This window comes from Phalacrocorax carbo, chromosome Z (assembly GCF_963921805.1).
Source record: "Phalacrocorax carbo chromosome Z, bPhaCar2.1, whole genome shotgun sequence".
Classification (NCBI taxonomy): domain Eukaryota; kingdom Metazoa; phylum Chordata; class Aves; order Suliformes; family Phalacrocoracidae; genus Phalacrocorax; species Phalacrocorax carbo.
In genome coordinates this window covers 31,651,250-31,675,769 of record NC_087548.1, presented here as the reverse complement: position 1 = coordinate 31,675,769, position 24,520 = coordinate 31,651,250, and the positions used below count along the sequence as shown (strand labels likewise).

General features: G+C 39.2%; 1 protein-coding gene across 1 annotated transcript in view; it reads left to right on the top strand.

Moving 5' to 3' along the window:
- Positions 1 to 24,520, top strand: part of LOC104046015 (histone-arginine methyltransferase CARM1) — a 48,301-nt gene that overhangs the window by 10,089 nt on the left and 13,692 nt on the right. The window contains exons 3-5 of the mRNA XM_064439544.1: positions 4,651 to 4,751; positions 4,952 to 5,056; positions 15,027 to 15,137. Coding sequence (XP_064295614.1) covers positions 4,651 to 4,751; positions 4,952 to 5,056; positions 15,027 to 15,137 — 317 coding nt within the window. The remainder of the gene's footprint in view (positions 1 to 4,650; positions 4,752 to 4,951; positions 5,057 to 15,026; positions 15,138 to 24,520) is intronic.

The following is a 24,520-nucleotide window of genomic DNA, read 5'->3' as shown; positions in this document are numbered from 1 at the left end:
TTTCATATCACAAGCAGGATGAGGTATTGGCTAATAAAAAGAGAAGTTCCTTTACAGAAAATATAGGAAGAAAACAGCTTAGTGTATTTGCATGCAGAAGCAAATGGAGAGAAGAGAGGCTATTGTAAATTGGTTTTGGCTGTAGAAAATAGACTTGCTGGATACAGAAAATGGACTCGAGATACATTCTATTCTTTCTTCTGGGACAGCCTACAAAAGCATGGCGTTCCTTGTCCATGCTAAAGAAAGACAAACTTGTTTCTCTTCTCTACATAGGGGGTCCTTATCTGGGAGGGTTTCTTAAAGCTTCAACATGACTTATTTTTTAGTTTATTTCTTGTGTCTCTGTCATGTACAGGGTGTTCACAATAATTCCATTTTTCTATATTAGATGCTAAAGATTTATTATTTGTCACTTTGCCCTGCCACATAAATGAATGTGTATCTGAACTCTCAGACAATATTTGAAACTGGTAGCAATTGTTATGAATAATTACTAGGCAATTTGCATTTCCTAAGAGATTTCCCTTTAGAATCCTTTGTTTTCATTCAAAAGAAAAATGAAATCTCAAATTCGCATCTGCAATAGTAATTCCTTCCTTGCAACCTGATCTTTAGTTTGTAGCAATTTATCTATAATTTCCCTCAAATAGTAAGTAGAAGCAACTAAAAGATTTTTGGTGAATGTTTTATTTATACATGGTGAGGATAAACTAACATTCACTGAACGGGTGGGAAAAAGAAGAGGAGCAAATTCATGCTGTAAGGGGACTTTTCACAGTATATTTATTCAGTCAGTGCAGGATCAGACAAGGTTATGAAGATTTCTCAAAGGTGGAATCATTAAGTTTTCATGGATAAGTTGTAAAGCAGTGATCTTAGTAGCTGTTACTTTTTTCACAAGAGTGTATTTTTCACTTCCTGTGAGTACTATGGTATACACTATACATGTGTACAACTAAATGTAAATTTTTGTTTTTATGCTCAGGTGTTTTTTCTCGCAGTGTTAGCCACTAATGAATGTGTAGAATGTGGAGTTGGGATTTAAAGTTTGTGAAAACATTGAGATGTATTAGATCTAATGCTGTTCCTGTTTTTATTGATGAATCTTTATTGCCATCTAATAGAGATTATTTCAGTTCTGGGGTTTTGGTTTTTTTTTGAGGTTGATGAATGAAATGGGACAATTTTCCTTTCCATAGTCTACCAGAGCCTCTTGTAATCTTGAAAGTACTCTGTTAGGTAGACTTTAAGGACACCTGAGGTCCATTATGAAAGATTGTGGAGGAACCTCTTGTTCTTTCTTTCTATTTTGATATACCCTTCAACTCAGTGAGTATTAGCTTTGTAATTTGCCAGCACCCTGGAGAGCTCCAGCACAAATGTATTTGTGTATAAAGTAGTACTGTATCACAAGGAAATAATACTTTTTTTTCATAGAATCAAGATTAATTTAATTAGAAGAGAATTCATACGGTCATCTTGTCAAGCCTCCTTTGCAAAGCAGGTTCAACTCCAGGTTGCTTGTAGCTTTGTACCGTTGTGTTTTGAAAAATTCCAATGATAAAAACTTCTACAGCATAACCTCTCTAGGCAAGCCTTTCCAATTTTTCTTAGTGTTGTGGTTTTGAAATCCATTCTCATTCCTGGACACCAGAGACACCAAAGATGTTCTGAGCTACCAAAAAGTCTCTGCAGAGGTATAAAAATAATGTGTGAAGAGAGACCAGAAAAGAAAGGAGTCATGCATGTCACTGAATCTGTAACATCATTTCTTACCTTCAGATAGAACAAAAAAATGGGAGAAGTGTAAGACAATGGGTGATTGTGTGGAAAAAAATCTCCACTGTCCAGTGTCAGACTTTTGTCTGGTGTTGTCCCTTCATGCAGAGAAAGAACAGAGGGACTGATCAGTTTTAAGCTGATTTCTGCATCTTCCAGCAGAAAATTGGCATTGTCTGTAATTTGGGCTACTCTTCATAGTCATGATCCAGTCACTTACTGTTTTATTCTGACCATCATCCCCGTGTGGAAGTAAAAAGGGCATGTTGATGACATTTGTACATTTTCATGGAAATTTACAATTATTTCTGAAACAATTTAATTATTTTAAGATGTGTATATCACTGCCAATTCAGATGTTGAATGTGCTGTCTTCTTCCCATTGGAGCTGACAGGCCAGAAGTAACAAAGTGAGACTTTCTCCCACCTGGAAATTACATGGGAATATTCTGCAGAGTGGCAACAGATCAGCTCTCTGGCAGATTTCCTCAGTAGGTGAAGTCCATTTGAGTAAGCTGATGAGTTGTATTTTACCATTTCTGCCACCCTTACAGTTTCTACTAGAGTAAGGTTAAACTGACCTGTTCATTCACAGCAAAGGCTGTGATGCTTCTTAGAGCTATTGTTCCAGGCTTTCAACAAAATTATTTCATTACATACATTAGACTGCTCATAATTTCACCTGAGAGAAATGGCTTGAACTCTGGACACTTACAAGTGGACTTCATTATGTGGGATAGCTAAGAGGTTTGAGGGGCTGTGCCCTCAATTGATTTGGACTTCTCTGAGGAAGTATGGCTGCCTGACACATTTTTGGTGTGAAATTCCTACAGTGAAACAATATATGACTTCCCCAAAGATGGAGCTTTACCATCCAGTTTTCCAGTTTTAGTGGTTTCTAGCTGTATAAAGACTAGAAAGCTTGGATAATAATAATAGCAATTTATGATGCTTTTGCTGAATTCTATGCTGTCTTTATTATACACTTTTTCCAATAATTTAAAATTTTCAACTGAGGATCTCTCTCTCCAGACCTTACTTAAATATTTTTCGGCCCATTAAAAGGTAACTTTGCAGCAACAGTGCTTACACTGGGTTGTGTAAACACGGGTCTTTGTTTTTATTACCAAAGAGCCTGACATTGAGCTTGTCCCAGTTTCCAAAGCTAAAGGGAAAGTCACTTGCTATCTTTTATGTCTCTTCCCTTTTGGATATGCCAGCTTTCTGCAGTGGAAAAAGATCAATGCAACCAAAAATCTGTTTTGAGGATTTCAACATTTCCTGAAATGATGAGGGAAATTCTCCTTAGTTGCTGTACTGAGAAGTTTATTAATTATTTCTTTCTGTTATCTTCAGACCCTTTATTTCAAAGGCCATTCAAAGTATTGTATTATTGAATTATCTCCAAATGATTAGAGCACTTAGCATGTACTTCCTAGAGCACAGTTACGTGCTTCAGACAATTGCTATTTTTATTTGAAAATCTGTGAACTGGTATAGGAGTTTCCTATGTCTTTGGTTTCACAAATTATGAATATGGTGTGGTCTGATTTCTCTATCTTCCCTTGCCTTTCTATGAACAGAATAGGCAAGACTTCCACCCCTGATTTTATTGTCGTCATCTATGCTTCCTCCCTGATAATTTTTCTTTACAGTGCTTTTTCTAGATGCTTTCACCACTTACTGGCATGTACCTTTCTTTTGGACATCAAGGAATTACTTTATGCTTAGAGGGCTGGTTTGATCTTAAAAGATGGAGACAAACGCTCTTGCATGAACTGGTTATTTGTTTTTTAGGTCCACAATTTTTCCTGTGTTGTGATTTAACACCAGTCAGCAATTAAGTATCCCACAGTTGCTCACTCACCGTCCCACCCCACAGTGACCTGGCAGAGAGAATCAGAGAAAAAAAAAGTAAAACCCAAGGGTTGAGATAAAGACTTTATTAGGACAGCAACAGAAGGGAAAATAATAATAATAGCATATACAAAACAAGTAATGCACAATGCAATTGCTCACTACCTGCTGACCGATGCCCAACCTGTCCCCAAGAAGTGATAGCTGCCCCTGGCCAACTCCCCCCAGTTTATATACTGAGCATGAGGACATAAGGATGGAACAGCCCTTTGGCCAGTTTGGGTCAGCTGTCCTGGCTGTGCCCCCTTTCAGCGCCTTGTGCACCTTAGTATAAGCACTACTTTAGGAACATTATTGTCATTCCAAATCCAAAACACTGCACTATACCAGCTACTAGGAAGAAAATTAACTCTACCCCAGCTGAAACCAAGACATCCTGTTACTTATCTAATGTCAGATGGGATTATGCCTACAGGAGCCAAAGGCCTATAACTGAGCTTTTTAGCTAGACTGCTTCTAAAGGAGGACACGTAGTCCTCAACCTGGTCTTTTAGGCCAATTAAATAATTAAATTTGAGTGTTTTGTAAACCTCCTCACTCAAATCCATGCATTTTATGATAACCTAGGTGGTTCTCTGTGTGGAGTTTGGGTTAGCATAGATTAACCTGAAAAGGTAGGTTGAGGCTTACATTCAGCCACTCCTCTGTTAGAGTTCACCATCACAGATATTTGCAGGAGTTAGCTAACCTGAGTGGGCAATGCTTGACAGCACTGTTGCATGCATCCTGGTGCTTCTTAAAATCTTTCGATGCTGGCCAGATCTTTGCAACAACTCTTGTCTGTTTAACAAAACTTGAAACTGTTTACTGTTTATTTATGAACACCATAAGCCAGATGAAGCATTCCCCTCAAATGTGTCTGAATGTGTTCTTATCTTGTCATTGGATGTTGATGTTAATTTACTGTCCTTATGGTTTTTGCTATGTGTCTTTTCTATTTTTATTTCCCAGAATGCAACATATTTTCAAATGCACTGAAGAGATGCCGTAGCCAGAAGGACTCTGTGTTCAGTGAGCGAACAGATGAAACATCCGCTGCTCAGTATTTTCAGGTAGTGAAACTTCAGTGCCAGTTGTGAAATCTAAGTTGCTTTTGTTTGCTTAATCTTAGTCACCAGGTAAGTTAGAAAGATACCTTAGGTTTATTCAGAGGTTGGTGAGGACCTTAGTAATTTAAGTACCAAGTAATTTAAGATTGATACAAGGTGGGCTTTATCTTTTTTCTATTTTTCCTCTCCTCCTTCCCTTTTAGTTTTATGGCTATCTGTCTCAGCAGCAGAATATGATGCAGGATTTTGTGAGGACAGCCACTTACCACAGAGCTATCCTACAAAACTACATAGATTTTACAGACAAGGTAAGTTCTTTTAACAGTCTTAAATGTTCCAGTATGCTGCTTAGGCTTTAAATTTCAATGTGCCCTGTAGAGCAACACTGATCAGACTGGAGCCTTTTCTCACCTGGGACTTTGTGCATGAATATACTAATTCACATGTGCTTTATATTATTAATGTTATTGTCAAGAGCATGGATGACATGGTACATCCTCAGGATGAATGGTGCCAAACATGGATCCAAACATGAGCTACAAATTCCTCTGCTGTCTTCTCTGAACAATCTGGGAACACAGACGTATATTTTTCTTGACATTTTGAGCTGTTATATTCCCATTTAGCATCATGGAGCTCATATACAATATTAGCTTCCTTACCTTAACTGTTGACTGTGTATTTGCTATCGTGCCATATAACCTCTTGCAAATACCTGCAAAGGTTTTCTAGTTTACATCTCTTTCATGGAGGTCGCACCCCCCAGTCACTACAAACTGAGCAAGGACATAAGTAGCTGCTGTGACTCCATTTCTACAAGGCAAAGATTTGGAAACAATGCAGGAACTTAGAACTTCAGATGCCAAACTCACCTCTTATACATGTATATAGATCTTGAAGACTACTATAATGAATGCAGCAATGATTATTACTAGTTCTCTGCCTATCACGTTGTCCAAACCAGCTACTTAAACAAAACCCAAAAGAAAACATATGCTGGGGAGATGCAGCATAATCATACAGTTGATTTATAATACAGATTTCTAACTTCCTAGTTATTCTTTACTGTACTTAGTACATTGAGACTTATTACTTCTCAGAATCACAGATTAGAAGGGACCTCAGGGATCATCTAGTCCAACCTTTCTAGGAAGAGCACAGGCTAGACAAGATGGTCCAGCACCCTGTCCAGACGACTCTTAAAGGTGGCCGAGTCAACCGCTTCCCTGGGGAGATTATTCCAATCGTTGACTGTCCTCACTGTGAAAAATTTTCCTCTCATGTCCAGTCGGAACCTCCACAAGAAAAACTTGTGTCCATTCCCCCTCGTCCTCTCCATGTGACTCCTTGCAAAAAGGTAGTCTCCATGTACTGGTACATGGGGATGAGATCCCCTCTGAGCCTCCTTTTCTCAAGGCTGAACAAACCCAGCTCTCCCAGCCTAGCCTCATATGGCAGCTTCCCAGGCCTTTGATCATCTTGGTGGCCCTTCTCTGGACTCCTTCCAGCCTGTCCACATCCTTTTTGTACAGCGGGAACCAGAACTGCACACAGTACTGCAGGTGTGGCCTGACAAGCACTCAGTAGAGTGGGATAATGACTTCTCTATCTCTACTGACGATGCCCTTTTTGATGCAACCCAGCATCCCGTTGGCCTTCTTGGCCGCAGCAGCACACTGTGCACTCATGTGGAGCTTCCTGACCACCAGGACCCCCAGGTCCCTTTCCACAGAGCTGCGCTCCAGCCAGGTGCTCTCCAGTCTGTCCTGCACTCCGGGATTATGTTTTCCCAGGTGCATGACCTTACACTTCTCCTTGTTGAACTTCAGAAGGTTCTTGCTGGCCCACTCTTCCAGCCTATCCACATCTTCCTGCAAAGCAGCTCTCCCTTCTGGAGTGTCTATTTCCCTGTGCAATTTGGTGTCATCTGCAAACTTCATCAGGCTACACTCGATGCCGTTATCCAGATCACTTATAAAGATGTTGAATAACATTGGGCCCAATATCGATCCCTGGGGGACTCCACTAGCGACAGGTTGCCACTTTGAAAAAGATCTATTTACCGTCGCCTTTTGGGTGCAGCCTGTCAGCCAGTTCCCCACCCACTGCACAGACCACTTGTCTAGGCCATAACACACCAATTTCTCCAGGAGGAGGCTGTGGGGGACCATATCAAAGGCCTTGGAGAAGTCCAGATAGACAATGTCCACTGCCCGGCCCATGTCAACCAGGCAAGTCACTTTGTCGTAGAAGGCCACCAGGTTTGTCAAGCACGATTTGCCCTTAGTGAAGCCATGTTGGCTTTTCCCAATCACCTGCTTCATTTGACTTGTGATGGCCCCCAGGAGGATTCATTCCCTAACTTTCCCAGGGATTGAAGTAAGGCTGATGGGCCTATAGTTACCCGGTTCCTCCCTTGAGCTCTTCTGGTAGATAGGGGTAACATTTGCCTTCCTCCAGTCCTCTGGGACATCCCCTGTTCTCCAAGACTTCTCGAAGATTATGGAGAGCTGCCTTGCGATGATGTCAGCAAGCTCTCTCAGCACCCTCGCGTGGATGCCATCAGCGCCCATTGATTTGGGGGGCTCAAACTCCCGTAGTAGCTCATATACTAACTCTTCCTTCACCAATGGTGGGTCGGTGTTTGGATCATATGGCAGTTTTGTTCCCAAATCCTGGGACGCTACAGTGCTGGTAAAGACAGAGGTAAAGAAAGTGCTGAGAACCTCTGCCTTTTCAGCATTGTTGGTGACTGACTCTTCTCTTCTGTTTAACAGTGGGCCTGTGTTCTCCTTCTGTTTCTGCTTGTGGTTGACATGTCTGAAGAAACCTTTCTTGTTATTTTTGACATCTATGGCCAGTTTCAATTCAAGCTGGGCTTTTGCTTTTCTAACTGCATCTCTGCACTCTCTGGCTATGCCCTTGTAGTTCTCAGCGGGTAATCCTCCACTTCTCCATCTCTGGTATGCTTCCCTTTTGGATTTGAGTAGACCCCGGAGGTCATGTTTGAGCCAAGGGGCCCTCTTGCTCTGCTTACTTTTCTTTGCTTTGTAGGGGATAAACTGTTTTTGTGCTTCCAAGAGGGAGTTCTTGAAGAACTCCCAGCACTCACTAGCTCCTTTATCTTCCATGGAAGCTTCCCATGGGATTCCTCCAAGTTGAGCCTTGAGTGCACAGAAGTTTGCTCTCTAAAATCCAGAACCCTTGTCTTAGTACCAACCTTCAGCATGCTCAGCAGGATCCCGAACTCCACACACAATATTGTGATCACTGCAGCCAAGGCTATCACTAACTGAGATGCTACAAAGCAGGCTTTCTTGGTTTGTGAATAGCAAGTCCAGCAAGTGCCTTCTTCCTGGTTTCCACATCTAACATTTGTATCAGGAAACAGTCCTCTATGCGTTTCAGGAACAATACACTACCGTTATGTTTTTCCAGCAGATGTCTGGGTAGTTGAAGTCCCACATCAGGAGCAGGTTCTGTTGGCCAGAAGCTTGCTTTAGTGCCCCAAATATCACTTCATCAGCTTCGTCATCGTGGTTAGGAGGTTGATAGCAGATGCCCACTGTGAGGTGCTGCTTGGAGATGACCCCTTTGAATTTAACCCAGAGACATTTACAGCTTGGATGGTATATGAACAGCTCAAATTTTCCACAAGTTATATTAATCAGCACTGAATTTAATTTATCTGTGCATGGTCCAGTGGCCTACCTGCACTAGCTCTCCCTGCTCTTCAGTCACTGGACATTGTGTCATCTGCATAACTTACTATGACACTGCTCACCTCTTATAATAAAATAATAAAACCCAGCCAAAATATTAGACTACACACAATCTTCTGTATACAAATAGGCAGTTTGTAAGTAGCAGTCTAGCACCCTAACAGGAATCTTTTCTAGGTCTCAGAACGTCAGCTGAGACCAGTTGAGCTCTGTTTATGTTTGTGTAGCAGACTGCAAAAAAAAATGATGTAGAAAACGAAGCTACAATTATTTTTTTTTACCATAGGCATCAGAATCCCAAAGCATGTGATGTTGGATGATAACCGTCTGGGTATCTGAAGCTACAGTATCATTAACAGATTAGAGTTTGTACTGGAATATGTAACTTGAATATATGGTGAAAGAAACCACAGAGAGAGGATTTTATTTTCCATTGGCTTCTTCCCAAATAGGATGCTCCCCTGTTATAATGCAAAAGGTAGACTTACATCTGTAGCTAACATATCCATTCAATTTTTTGCCTGCAGTAAGGAATTCAGATTTTGCATATTTTTTGCCTCTGTTGGAAATCTTGCTGCTGTGCAGTGGTACAGCTTGCTTGCTTTGCTCTTGGTGTATTTATTTTCACAACTGTTAGAGGTGCCTTGCCTTCTCTTCAGCATACCTAATAGTAAGACTGTTACAGGCTGTGTTGTTAGCCACCCACCTAGAAAATGATCTCTCTTTTTCCTGATTCTGTTGAGAAACGGCAATTTTTAGAATAAATGTAGCAGAAAAAAAATTGAACTATCTACATTGTGGCAAAATGCTTTCCCATGAGAACTTGAGAAACCCATTGTGCTGAGAGTGGAGGTGTCAGAAACACGTTGACTATATTTATCCTACATCCAGAAACTATAAGACAGACAGAAACATTTAATGATGGCAATGAGGAGATGAAAAAGGCAAGAAAGACATAATTATTTTAAGACCTGCATTACTGGATGATGTTTTATTCAATTGCTATTTGTCTTGTTGTTTTCTACCTATTCTGCATCCCCCCAATATATTTCTTTACCTTTGCTGCCTCCTTCCCTAAATTCTGTAGTGATTTATTATACAAATGTGGGTTTTTTTGCCTATAGGGAAGGGATATCTGGTGATCAAGTATTTTTTTTCTTATTGTTGACTTGGTTTTGTTTTGAAAAAAATATCTGTATGAGAAAGTGTAACAGGTTATCTGAGTTGTGCTGGACAAAATTAATTCTGGACCCATTGAGAGGGTTCTTAGCGATAAATTCAAGCACTGTCTGTCAGAGGTAAGCTATTTTAAGGACAAACTGGGAGGAGTGTTTGAATTGACGATTTATGTCTGTTAAAGCTTAAAAAAATAAGGAGAACTCATTCAGAATCTAATGAGTTTGAGGCTGGATTTATCACATTAATACGGTAATTCTTACTGGCATATACCCCTTTATATTTGCTCTTAAAGGAGTCACCTTAGAGCTTTCACTAGTTTTTTTAGTGGAACTTTGTCTTAGATTTTTAATTGTTATAGAGCCAAAAAGGGGAGGTCAAAGTGTTTTAACTGGTTATACTAGAAAAAGGGCTCATAACTAAATTTTACAGTAGCAATGTATAATGCTGTTTCAAACTGAGTAAAGGCTGATACATTTCTACTTCTTTTGAAAATTTTTTTGTTTGTAGTCTATTTATGAATAGTTTACTTAAAAGCAAAGCAACTAGCATATCTCCAGTGCTCCTGGATGAAGGATCACACGAATTAACCATTGACATAGTGCAGTCAAAGGTACATGCTAAAAAAAGAGATTTTCTGTATACAATCTTGCTGATATACAGTAATTTTGAATTATAAGTGTCATTGTAGATATATGACATTTTTTATTTTAGTTTTATATGTGTGCGCTATTGTTACTCTTCCTAGTTTGACTTCTGCCCCCCACCCCTTTTATTCAAAAGTGCTTTTCAGGACTCTAATTGTGCAAGTACTCAAGCATACAAGCATATTTGCACATGTGAGTAATTCCCAGTAAGTTCACACTAAGAAATATATTCATCTGTGTAGGTGAAAGCAGAAGCAGTACTGAACTGTGGTCAAGGGGGTAGGGTATAGGTTATTCCTGACTCTGATTTCTGAAAATTGCTGAAGTAGCTGCATTCACATTTCAAAATAAATACTGAAGCACATACCATCTGCTACCCTTCCTTTCAATATGCACGACATCATCATCACCCAGCTATCTGTCTGTTATTTATTTTAAAATTCTACTTTTCAGAAGGAAGCATACTAGTACCATGTCTTGTTATTTCACAGCACTTCATCTTAATGACTGCTCTTACAGCTCAGTCAGGCTGCTCTTCCTGTCTAGAGGGAGCATAACTTTCTGGAAGAGATGCCAGCTGTAACAGCTCCCCACTTGGGGAGCAAGGTGTGCTGTTGCAAATTCATTGGATTAAAGTAATTTAGGTTAGAAAGAACCTCAGGACATCTCTAGTCCAAAGCTCTACTGAAAGCAGGACCAACTAGATCAGGTTGCTTAAGGTCTGTCCAGGTATATTTTGAATGTTTCCAGAGATGGAGATGCCACAGGCTCTGTAGGCAACCTATTCCAGTGTCTGACCACCCTGACGGTGAAAAAGTTTTACTATAGCTGTTGGAATTTCTTCTGTAACAACTTGTATCCATTGCCTCTTGTCCTATCACTGTCTGTCTCCTTCAAGAGGAATCATTAGGCAGGTGAAGACAGCAGTAAGCTCTCCCACTAGCCTGCCTCCTTTTGTTAAAACTAGGGAAACTGACTTCTCTCAAGCCTCTCTTCATATGTCATGTCCTCCAGCCCCCTAATTATCTTGGTGGACCTCCATGGGATTTGCTGCAATAAATCAGTGTCTGTCTTGTGCTGGGGAGATCGAAACTGGGCAGAGTTCCCCAAATGTTACCTTAAAAACGGCCTTTTCCTGACCTCTCCTGGTCGCACTCTTGTTAATACAGCCCAGTATGCAGCTGGCCTTGGCTGCAAGGGCTCACTTGTATTCATCTTGTTGTCCAGCAGGACGGCCTTTAGGTCTCTTCTTTTACAAAGCTGCTTTCTAGCAGTCATCCCCTCACTAGAGCCTGGGTATGTTTTTTAGCAGCAGATTCAGTAGAACAGCTCCCCTGCTCAGCTTATTGATCACTACTAACAGGAAATTATCAAGACACTCTGGAAATCCCCTGGATTGTTTGTGCCCTACTGTACCACCTGTCCAGTAGGAATTGGGGTGGTCGAATTTCCTGGTAAGTAATGGGGCCTATGGTCGTGAGGCTTCCTCCAGAAGGCATTGTTTCCCTCCTGTTCTTGATCAAGTAAGTAGTCTATAACAGATGCCTACCTCAATAATATCTGTATACCTACCCGTGTCTTCTCATCCCTACCCATAAGCTCTCAGCTACCTCATTGACTACTACCAAAGCTCCATGCTCTTGAATCATTCTTTGCATAGAGTACAACTTGACCTTCCCAGCCTATCCTTTCTGACAGGCTGTAGCCATCTATCACAGCATTAGCTGTGCAAGCTACCCCACCACGTCTCTGTAATCCCTATGAAATGAAAGGTGTGCATCTGTGCATGGACTTCAGATTCCTCATGTTTGTTTCTCATGCTATGCGTGCTTGTGTACATGCATCTCAGATGACTCCCCTTTGTGCTGCTTTTACAAGGGGTGCATGGGGACCCTCCATTGTGCTGTCTCCTGAACACTTTCCCTCATGCCTTTACCTCTGTTCAGACTATGATGACCTCCAACAACAAGTACCTAGTTTTTCAGCCCTCCTTGTTAGGTTGGAAAACTGATGGCAAAGATACTCTTGCCCTGCTTTTTTAGATGGCCCTGTCTCTCCCTAGCAGTATTCATTCCTCAGGAAGGTACTGCACTCATAAAAGCTGAATTTCTGTCTGTGATACCAGCTGCACAGTCAGGTATTGATGCTCAGGGCTTTTGCCTCTAAAACTGTCCATGAGGATCCTGACTATCTCCTGTTCAGCCTCCCCAGTGGTTCACTGTCTGCTCCTCTCCACTCATTGCTTCATACCTGGTGGCTTTCCCCAGCCAGAGTCCACCTCCCCAACAGGTCACCATTGATTCCAGCCTCAGGGAGAGCCATCATCCATTCTGTGCAGTAGAGCAGCCACACAGCAACATCCTCCGTTACCAGTCTGCCCTGGATCAAGGTTTCTGGTGTGTCAAGGACTGTCGATCTAGCAAGTCTTACAGGGCATGCCTATGCCTTGTTGTGCAGCCTCCAGCGATTCCCACACTGTGTCACCTATGATTTGTGAACCCCTTTCCCCCTTGCTTCACCAATTACTGGGTAAATGCTACCTCTGTCAGCTGCTTCGTTTTGCTGTGCTCATTTGTGTCTTCATTAGCATCTTAATGTTGGTTTAGGAGTGAGCTGCTGAAGTAAATTTCTATCGCAGCCACTGAGGGTGCTTCAGTTCATGTTGTGGTCTCAGAGTAAGCAAGGTGGATTAATTTTGGATGAAGCTGAACTGGACTAAGCTAGAAGAAAATCAGACTAGGGTTAGTCGTAGTAAATCATCCAGAAACAATGTCCCAATACAGCTGTAGTACCTGCTGATGTAGACACAGGTATAGTGCAAAAAAATGACATCAGAATTAGGTCTGGTGCAAAAGCCATAGTCCTCCACTGGATCTTTTATGTTGAACTTGAGCAGTTGACTCTTCCTTGTACTTTCCACATATGCAGAGAGAAAGCATTATTGTATTTGTGATTCCCACTGGGTATTGAGAAATAGCCCACCAAACCTTCTGTTGGACTTATGGTTCATTGGCCTTGACTTGTCATTGTCTCCCTCCCTACTTACGGAACTGATACTGTCTCTTGATGTTCTGGAGAGCAGGTTCTTCTGGACATAGGAGCATATTTTAACACCTGCCAAAGCATAGAAACAAAACTGGATCTGTAACAGCCTGTCATCCGAGACATAAAAAAAATGAGCCTAATAAAATCTTTTACTAGGAAAGAAAATTATTAAAGGCAAAGTTCTGGCTTCTACACCAAACTTGAGACAATGTGCAATATCAGAAGCAATGTTAATTTATTCTGCAGTGGAGTACTTTTGTAACACAGATTCATATAATCTACAACAGATTCAAGCCATATATATTAGACTGCATTCTTTAATACATAATCTAAATGTCTTGTAGATGGAATGTGCCCTTCATTCTAAGAAATTATTTTCTGTGAAAACTAATCTGTTTGAATACACAATATTTTCCCTTTGTGTTTTTCAAGGCTGGTAAGCAATGTGCATCATATGAGAAGTTGAGGCAGAGAAGCAATAAAGAACAGGGGTAGTTGGTGGTATACTAAGCTGCAATATTACTCTGAGTCTATATTGTATTTAAGCTTCTCTGCTCTTGACTCTTGAGATTCAGTCAGGACTGTAGCTTGGTTTCATGGTTGAAGTGCTTTGAAATCTTATGAGGTTCCGCTTCCAGGTGGCTTAAATCACCTAAAGAACTTGTGAATTTTGTATCTTGGACCAAAGTTTAGTAAGAATTCCAGCCACAGGGACAGGAAAACTGGTTTTTTTTTTTTTTTCAGTCAAGCACAAACCCATAGGAGGAACCTGCATGGTGAGCTGTTTTGTGAGATTTTTCTTACTAAAATTTTGGGGAAGCACGGTACTGGTATTAGCCTAATTCTGTTGGGCAGTATAAAAGTGAACTTCACATCAGAGTTGACATCAGTCACACCATCTTAATAATTTCTCTGGTAGTTAGCCTCTTTTTCTCTGTCCTTATGCCTCTGCAGCTGTGAGTGACCTGTTCAACAGAATGAAGCTAGGAACTACAGGCTTGTCTGGATTGTTGCAGAAGTCTCTGGCTTTGCATTACAATATGTGTTGAAGCAAAATTTTTGACCCTTTGAAACATTTCAGTCAACATTTTGGCTTGCAACAAGTGAGCCACCTAGAGCGATGGAGAAGATGAGGCATTGGGATTTATATTTAACTGAGGGCCTTTGAGAGACACCACATCAAGCCGTGCAATTAAAGGTCTAATATGTCAGCAAGCAGAAACAATATTTGAACAAAGATACATAGTTTGGTTTTATCTGAGATACTTCCACATCAGAGAATGATTTTTCATTCAGAAAGACATGTTTCTGTAGTCCTTCAAAGACTATTATTGTCAAGTCTTCCCTCCCTCCCTAGTGTACTCAGACTACTCTCTTTCAATTTTTTTCTACAAAAGAAACTTTGTTACAAAAATCTGTTTCCTCTAAATCGTAACAATGTATTTACACATGAAAATAATCCACGGTCTTCTAAAAGTATGCTGTGGCTCCTAAAATAAAGACTAAGGACATTAAAACTCTTCTTTAGCAATTCTTTTCACTTTTTCAAGTGAAATTAGGAATATTTTTGCATGATGCCAGGCTTACTAATGCAGCGTACAGCTATGAAAATTTAGTTGCTTAAAAAAGGTGTCAGGAAGTGACTTCTTGATAATTTTATTCCTTTTCGTCTGCCTTTTGTTTTCAAGGTGGTCCTAGATGTTGGCTGCGGATCAGGAATCCTTTCATTTTTTGCAGTGCAGGCTGGAGCTAGAAAAGTCTATGCAGTTGAAGCCAGTTCAATGGTGAGATATGCAGAGGTAAGTGTTTTTCACCTGAGCCAAGTGTTAGAATGGTGTAGAGTGAAAATGTTAAGAGATCTAGAACTCTGCCTCAAAAAGGCTAATGCTGAAGGCCTAAGTGTGGTTTATCTAAGGCATCAGGTTTCTAATAGGCAACACTTTTGGGAAGGTAATTTTTGAAGGTGTTCTAAATGCTCTGATGTGTCAAAACATATGATTACTCTTTCTGTGAAAAATGGTGAGCAGTCACAACTGTGATTAAAAAACCCCAGATGTTGTTTTTGTCAGTTCTGTGCAAACACATTTGGGTGTTTTTTTTCCTAAGACTCCTGGGCATCTACGTGATCAGATGGTTGTGTTAGTTTCCTGCTAAATGTGATCAGTTAGGTCTTTCAACCTTCTTATGAAACTGTGTTCTTAGGGTTTAAAAATGACATGTCCAAAGAGTGCGCTTAGTTTTAAAAGATATTTTTCAGGTGTTATTTTTACTAAGCATTCTAATATGATTTAAAAAAAAGCAAGTGGTCAAAGCAGTACTGGTAACTAAATGCCTTAGGAGAAGTTCACTACCTACAAAGTACTAGTCCTAAATAGTAGCAACAGCAAAAATCTCAATGTTTTTTTTCTCACAGTTTCTGCTTATTTAGGTGAACATCATACTGTGTGAGAATTGTGAGCCTCATTTTTATAAATTTTTTCAACACTGATCACCTCTAGCTGAGCTTTAAAAATACTTTTAATGTGGAAGAGGGTGAAAAGTGGTGAAGTGGAGGATTTTTTTTGTGTAGATACTGTTTGCAGTATCTACTTGTTAATTTTTCTTTTGCTTCACTGGTCTAGAATATAAATGTTTATAAGCGATATTAGGAGTCCATGGTTCCTCTAAGTCCACACAATGAGCAGGCAGCAATTCAGTGAAAGTTCCTTCTGCATGTCCTCATGCAGCAATCCAGCCTTGCTCTTGGTATAGGCTGGCAAACACCAGTTGTCAACTGTAACATTGTGAAGGAAATGCATTGCTATTGGAAACTGAGATAATCTGTCTTGGTCTTAAAGAAAAAAATATGAATATTGGACATTTTTATATCTCTCCAAATAGAGGTAGTTATTAATATAGGAATTCTTTTTATTTTTCATTCCAGCTCAAATATAGGACTCCATAATCTCCCCATATAGATTTTTCATTAACTTATATATCGAGGAAGGGTGTTCTTTCATATAATAATTTTCTACTTCCACCATATTTGTGTTGCCATTAACAAATATTTTCTTATTATGTGTGTGTTACTTTTGGAATTGGCGAGGATGTACTAGCCTAACTTAGCATATATGTACTGAAACAGCATTTCTGTTTTCTTATTATAATTTGAATAATTAGAAGGATTCTTTGTAACTGAAAAGAATTTTTTTCTGATGCCTGTAATTTTGTCAGACCTATCCAAACCATTAAAAATGTTAATATATGGAAGGTATCTCTCAGGGGGAAGGGTGAAAGGTGGTTCTTATTTCACACAGGATATTGTAAACAGTAGTAGTAGTACAATTGTAATAGTGAGTATAATGTATATGTTTTTTTTTAACCTTTTAGTCACAGGTTAGAACTTGACTCCAGCCATAAGTATATAAAATCACTAGTTGTGAAACAGCACATGCTGCATCTGTAGTCTATCAAAAATTGCGTATTTTTGGTTGCAATGTAAATGTGAGTAATATGTCTGGTAACTTACTGTTAGAAAGTAGCATTAATCCATTGGGTTTAGAAACTGCAGCATCCTCCATTGTTCTCCCGTAGAAGCATACAGCTACAAGAAACTAAATTTCTTTTCTCCTAGGGTGGATGAAAGGCTAAACTTCTTAAAACTATGATTGATTAAGAGTAGTAAAGAACCTTTGATTGATAAAGAAAAATAAAGAACATTAAGCAGCTGTAGATACTGGGGAATATTGGCTAAAATGTCAGTTTGCTAATTCATAGATCTTTTGTCATTTCTTTCTACTTACCCAAATGGTACTCGGTTTTCATAAGAAACATAATAGACTTTTATAGTTGTATTTTCTTAAGAAAACTTGTTCACTCATGAACTATATTGCAGATCAGCTGATCTATTAAGACATGATATGTTTTAAGGATTTCAGTTTGTTTATTTTGAAGATGCTTAGCCTTGGGTATACTATTTGTCATCTCTTAATATTCCACAGTGGGATTTCATTAGTATGGTTTATCAAGTATCTGGATTATGCAAAGTACTACTTTCCATCCATTTATTTTCTCATTTCTGCATGGATTTATTATATTTTTCATCTGTTCCAGATATGTGTAGTGGTGTTGAACGTGAGATCAAAGAGTCTTGTTCCTTTTTCTTTATTTTTTCTATTTTAATACAAAATACTTGAAACCAATACAATGAACTACTGACTGAAGGGAAATTATATTTGAACATGCAAATTAATGCTGTAATGCTTTTTACTGAGAGATTTCTTGAGTTTACAGTAAGCTCCTCTTTATGGTTGGAGGTTTATTTTGAAAGAAGGACATTAAGATTTTAGCACTACAATGCAGTTACCAGAAATCAGATCTCTCTTTGACAGTGTTCAAAACTGTATACTATGTACAGATGTGTAATGGTAGAATAGCTGCAAAGTTTGTTGGAGGGAAAATTCATAGCAGCTGCTGTATTAGCAAACATAATCGCTGTTGCTTAGTCACTCCTTTAGATATTTGCTGAAGAGTATTTCACGTTACTGTGTTCTGTGTAGTAGTTGGGTGGCTTTTTAATTGGTTTGTAATATGCTTCCATTTTTGTTTTGTTCTATGGCCTCATTAAGCTATTTTGAAAGGCTAGACAGATCTGAGCCTCTTGGTTATGGTTGTCTATATGTTTGACATAATTCCAGTGAAGCCCATACAGATCTACATTAGACAAGTTTTATTTGCATTTAAACTAAAAATGACAACAGAATATTACTTTGTAATATATATTATTTTAAAATGCAACTTGTTATTACAGTCCAAGGACTGTAATATTTTTTCTCCCCTCTAGTACTTTGCTGTTTCCCTATACTGAAAAGAATAGCATTCAAAGGAATTCTGAATATTATTGTCGCCTTTTGTTCACTTTCATGTCAATCTGGTCTACCTGTTGGATATAGTTTTTTTACTAACACAGACAATAGTTTCTGCCTGGCATTTTTGTACCCAAGGCTTACCTGCTATCTTTTTTTCCTGTTTCAAAAACTTCAACAGAGGAGAGAGAAACCATGTGAACCTTTACCATGACTCTGCACCTGTTTTTCTTCTGTTCTGAGACTCCATGTTTTGGACATAAAACTGCTGGCAGCTGGCTCCTGCCATGTGCAGTCTGTGGTAGAGAAAGGAATTTGAAACAGATCTTGCCTCACAAATGAGTTTGTAATAGGGAGAAAACTGTGTAGAGTGAATGGTAGCCAGTGCTTTTCAGTGGTGTGTGCATGAGATGTGAGATGAAAGCACTCTCCATCTGCTAATTTCACTATTGCAGTAAATACTTTGCCAAGAAAATGGTAGGTAACAGAAGAAATAAATCTGAAAATGACTCGTACTGGTAGTTTTGTCTAAACAGGAAATGTGATTCTAAGCAGCTTATCTAGGACCAAGGGGAGACATTAACATTAACAGAATGGAAAAAGCATCTATGTAGAGCATTTCAATAAACAGAAAGAAAGAGTTACTATGCAGGAATTTAGAAAAGCATCTGATGTGCACTTGCAGAGATTCTGTCTTAAGCACCATAATGTTTGCATTTATTTGCTATGTAGTGTTTAGGTGATACTTCTGTGCACCTTACTATCTTCTGTGCACCTTACTATCTTCTGTGCAATAAACACACTGCACCTGTTTTGTTTTCTGTTATTTAGATTAAAACACTTTAACAGTATTTAATTTAATTGTAATTTAATGTCTGTCGTCGCATCTGGTGTGTCAGATGCTGTGTGGTGGGGTTTGTATGGTAAGGTGATAATGCTGACTAAAAACTAAATGAGGCTAGATTCAGACCAGATATAAGGAAGGCATTTTTTACCATGAGGGTGGTGAAGCACTGGCACAGGTTGCCCAGAGAGGTGGTAGATGCCCCATCCCTAGAAACATTCAAGGTCAGGTTGGACGGGGCTCTGAGCAACCTGATCTAGTTGAAGATGTCCCTGCTCACTGCAGCGGCGTTGGACTAGATGGCCTCTAAAGGTCCCTTCCAACCCAAACCTTTCTATGATTCTGTGACTCTGAAAAAAGGAAAACAAAGCATTTGCAATATGTCACCATTACAAAAGGCAAGTGTGTAAAAACCTGAGAGTGTATCAGTTTCTCTCTCAGGGAAGATGGGTGGTGGATGTCAGCTGTTAAGCTGAATACAGATGTATAAATATTAAGTAGTCACTTAAAAAAAAAAAAAAACAAACACAACAGCTGCTCCTGATAATCTGGTGAAATGGTCACCAGAAACAACATAATGGAAGTACAGAGCTTTACATGTAGATTTCTCCAGTCCAGAACTTTCTTGCAACATTCTTAACTCTAAATTGGAAAGATACGGATTTGATTGATGGACTGTTAGATAGATATGGGATTGGCTGGATGGCCGTGTTTAAAGAGTTACAGTCAATGGCTAAATGTCCAAGTGGATACCAATAATGAGCAGTGTCTCTCAAGGGTCTGTACTGGGACCAAACTTGAATATATTAATCAGTAACCCAGACAGTGGGATCAAGTGCACCCTCAGCAAGTTCACAGGTGACACCAAGCTGAGAAGTGCAGTTGACATGCCTGAAGGATGGGATGCCATTCAGAGACATCTTGACAGGCTTGAGGAGTGGGCCCATGAGAACTTAATGAGGTCCAATAAGGCTAAGTGCAAGGCCCTGCACCTGGGGTGGGGCAGTCCTCAATATCAGTACAGACTGAGATGAATGGGGTGAGAGCAGCCCTGTGGAGAACAACTTGATACTGGTGGATGAAAACCTGGACGTGAGCCAGCAACGTGCACACACAACCCAGAAAGACAACTGTATCCTGAGCTGCGTCAAAAGAAGCGTGGCCAGCACATTGAGGGAGGTGATTCTGCCCCTCTGCTCTGCTCTGGTGAGACCCCACCTGCAGTGCTGCGTCCAGCTCTGGAGCCCTCAGCACAGGAAAGACATGGACCTGTTGGAGGAGGTCCAGAGGAGGGCTGCAAAAGTGACCAAAGGGATGGAACACCTCTCCTATGAGCAAAGGCCTTGAGAGTTGGGGTTGCTCAGCCTGGAGAGGAGAAGGCTCTGGGAAGACCTTACTGCTGCCTTTCAGTACTTAAAGGGGGCTTAGAAGAAAGGTGGAGAAAGACTTTTTATCAGAGGCTGTGTTACTGGACCATTTATATGGTACAGTACAAAATTACAAATTACAATGGTAATACATACATTACCACTGTATTAGTGACAGGACAAAGAGCCATGGTTTTAAACTGAAAGAGGGTAGGTTTAGATTGAACGTAAGGAAGAATTATTTTTTTTTTACGATTAGGGTGGTGAAACAGGTTGCCCAGAGAAGTTATGACTGCCCCATTCCTGGATCTGTTCAAGGTAAGGTTGGAGAGGGCTTTGAGCAACCTGATCTAGTGGAAAATGTCCCTGCCCTTGGCAGGGGGGTTGGATTAGATGACCTTTAAAGTTCCCTTCCAACCCAAACCATACTATGATTCCTTCTATTATTTGGAACTAGTGTAGAATAAACATCTTGTTCATACACTCTTAGTTTGCTTCTGTATTTAAAAGGCTTGGCAGTTCAAATGAAATCTAACGTGTAGATCAAGCCTTATATTTTAGGTGATGTAAGTGTAATTACTTCTGAGAGCTCCTGTAGGCAAAGTCAGAAAAGTGACTTATGATCTTGGATAAATGCGGCTGCTGATGTGCAAAATCTGAGCAGGTGAGGTTGTATAAAGCTTCCTGATAGACTAGCTCTACTAACCTGATTTTCCTTTGCAGCTGCATAACTGTACTCTTGTCTATGACAATTCATGATAACAGTCAATTAAAGGCCCCTTCACATTTTTGCTCAGGGGTTTGGGTGGGCCATATGTCAGTCTTGCTGTTTACTTTTGAAAAATGCAGAGAATGTGTGTGTCAGATTAACTTTGTATTTCTACTTGGGTTTTTTGAAGTGTTGCACAATGGCATGTTGTTAACACATATACATATTTCCCCCTACCTGAGTCCTCTGAGACTTCTATGTGATAGGAATAATTTATTCTGTTTTCTCTGTATCCCTCAGTGTTCAGGATGTTAATAAGTTTAATTACAGCAGAACATTCAAACATGTAGTTCTTAGGCATCTCTAAAAAGTATGTAGTTGCACAATTAGGTAGAAAGCCTTTTGACTATTTGTATTTCAGTATTAAGGATGCTGTCATGCTGTTTACAGTTTTGGCAGGGTTCATATAGCAGTGCTAGCACAGCTTATCTTTTAAATCTCTGTGAAATACTTCGATGTGTTTGCCAACTTTGGGAGTCCTCTGGGAGTAAATTTCTTTGTTTTCAGAGGTTTTATTTTGTTCCATGAGGAATTTTGCAGAGTTTTGTTTGTTCTCCAGAGAAAACACTCTTGGTTTTCATTAGGGATGGATCCTGATGTCAAAATGTAAAACATTTTATGATATTTTATAGTGTTTCTTGATATTTTGGGGGGAACTCATATGGAAAAGGCTTGAGTTATTCAGAGCTTTTTATAATCCATGACATTGATTGTCAGGCTTAAGGAACAGTTGGGCCTCTTTTTGCGTCTCTGTTTCATTGGGTGAGAGATCTGCTGTGTCTGGACATAAAACTGGACCTTTCATGAGGAGAGATGTATATGAAAAGTTTCTGCTTACCTGTATGTATTACACAGTTCAGTTTTGATCTGTATTTTGTCAAACAAACCCTTACTATTTTACCAAAGACTTTTAAGCTTTTAACTTTCATGAATGCTGCATGGAAAAACGATAAAGGAAAAAATATCCAGAACACCAACATGGCCACATTTGGTGACAGACTGATGCAATTAATTTGAAGTGAGTGCATATACCAGATACAAATTTAACTGTTTATATTTCATTTTAAGGTATCGGTTTTATCCTTACCAATATAATCTTGCCCTACTTTCAAAATCTTCTGAAATCCAGGAGAATCACGAGGGAGCGTGGCTCTTCAAAACAACACCTGCCTTTCAGTTATTGACAAAATGATAAGATACTGTGTGGAATTATTTTTTTTCCTCCATTTTTTTTCCCTTCATTAAAGCTATGAAATACTGAAACTACTTCATTCCTTTTGTTCAGACATATTGTGCTGACCATAACTTGGTGATTGCAGGAATTTATGAAGTACTGTGTGGGAGGTGAAAACATTGTCAACCCACCCACTCAGATATACCTACTGTCCTTTTGCCACAGATTCGCTACTGATTCTCAAAGGCACTGAGTCAAAAGTGTCTACTGCCATCACCCTTAGCTGCTTGTTCTTAATTTGCCAATAAGATATATTTTAAAAGGCACAAAATTTGCTAATTTCTAAACAAGAACTTCAATTTAGATTAGTAGGAATAGCAAGCTGTCAAGATGAAGATATGCGTTGGGGGTTTCAGTATGGAACATGAAGAAAGAGTTTAAGGTATTTGTTTAAATGGCATGGTCAATATTCCTGCCTGAGCAGCAAGGTCGTACTTGTGATGGCAGAAATAAGCAAAGAAAGTTAAAACCCTCACATCATGAAAGTGCTGCAGAGGGTGAATTAACTTCATAATCCTGTCAAAAATAAGATAACTTCAAACAAGATGGAGGTAGTTGGGACCAAAAGTTAGTTTATAGCTGTTAGCTTATAGCTCCTCAAAGTGATTGATTTATTAATTTATTTTTAAATCTCAGTTTTGGACTAGTATTGCCTAGGAGTAGGAGTTAGCAGTATTTTATGTGCATTTGATATAATACATTTGTGTTCTGTATCTCTTGTAAATTATTTCTGTTACTTCTGTAGAATTTTCTTTTTGTACAAAGAGATGCATGGAATTTGTGGGAGACTGTAGGTCTCCAATATTTAATGTCGATTAATTGATTTTTGCTTCTGTTCATGTGATAATGAACCACTAATCAGAGTTTGTCAATGCATGGTAAATTTCAGTTTTAGAAAAATCATCTTTGCATTTAAAAAATAATTTTTAAAAAGTTAAATGTTTAAAACTTTGAAACTAGCTTTTCATTCCCACCAACCTGGCTAGATATGAACTGTTAAATAACTCTAATTAAACAGCTGTAAAAATGACCAAAAAATATCTGCCATAGGACAAGTGATCTTCTCCCTGAAATAAATTGTCTTAATCTAGTCTGTCTCAGATATGCATGCAAAAATTCTTGCTTAAATTGGCATTCATTGTCTTCCTGACAATCTTGGTACACAGACTGAGATTTTGGCAGATGCAGAATTGCCTTGATTCTTCAGACCTCTGTCAGTGTATTGAACTGAGTGAATTGACACTGAGAAGAATCTTGTGTGAATAAGCAGAGGTTTCTTCTGTTCCCTGAGTCTCTGTGGCCAAAACCTGCCATCAGCTAAATTCCTTTTAAAAATGCAGATTCTATCTGTTAAGCTTCAGAAGGCCAAAAGCACAGGGAACTTCAGCTTTCCCAAGTCACAGCTACACTCTGAAGGAGAGGATGTAGTACTGACAGCATTGCTCTAAATTTTTTTGGTTTTGTTTTTGCTGTATTTAAGAGTAGGAAAGCAAATAAGCATTGATGATTTTTTTCCCCAACGCCAGTAATAATAATAATAATACAGAATAGCAATGAAAAACCTTTTCTATTTGTCTCCATGCTACTACTTCGGTAAAAGTAAAAATTTTTGTAATATAAGCTTCTCCACTGCATGAGATAGAGATTTTGTAATATTCTGCTGCCCTCTAGCTAACTATGTGAGTTATATGTCACAGTCCGTGAGGGTCTGAAATTGTTTAGGCTTTGTACATCCATGCTGCTGCTGAGCTGTTATTTTTTTAGTTAGTTATTTTTAGATTCAGAATTCACCTGTGAGCAAAATGGTAATTTCATTTCCAAATGAAATCACATCATGTGTCTGCTCACAGAGCCTCTGGTCTGAAGAACTTTTAAAACAAAATCTGTCAACCTCTTCTTAGAAATGGGTACAAACACTTGTCAGTAAAAGAAGCAGCAATGTTATTTGCCTAATTGATAGCTTGTTAGTTTAATAGTTTTATTATCATTCTGACATGTAGTTTATATTGGCAGGTAATGGCTGAAAATCATTGATTGTATCACTCATTCAGGCTTTAATGCAAATCCTTCACACAGATGTTATATTTATTAGGTTAGCTCTAAGCAAAGAAGGTGCTGTATTTT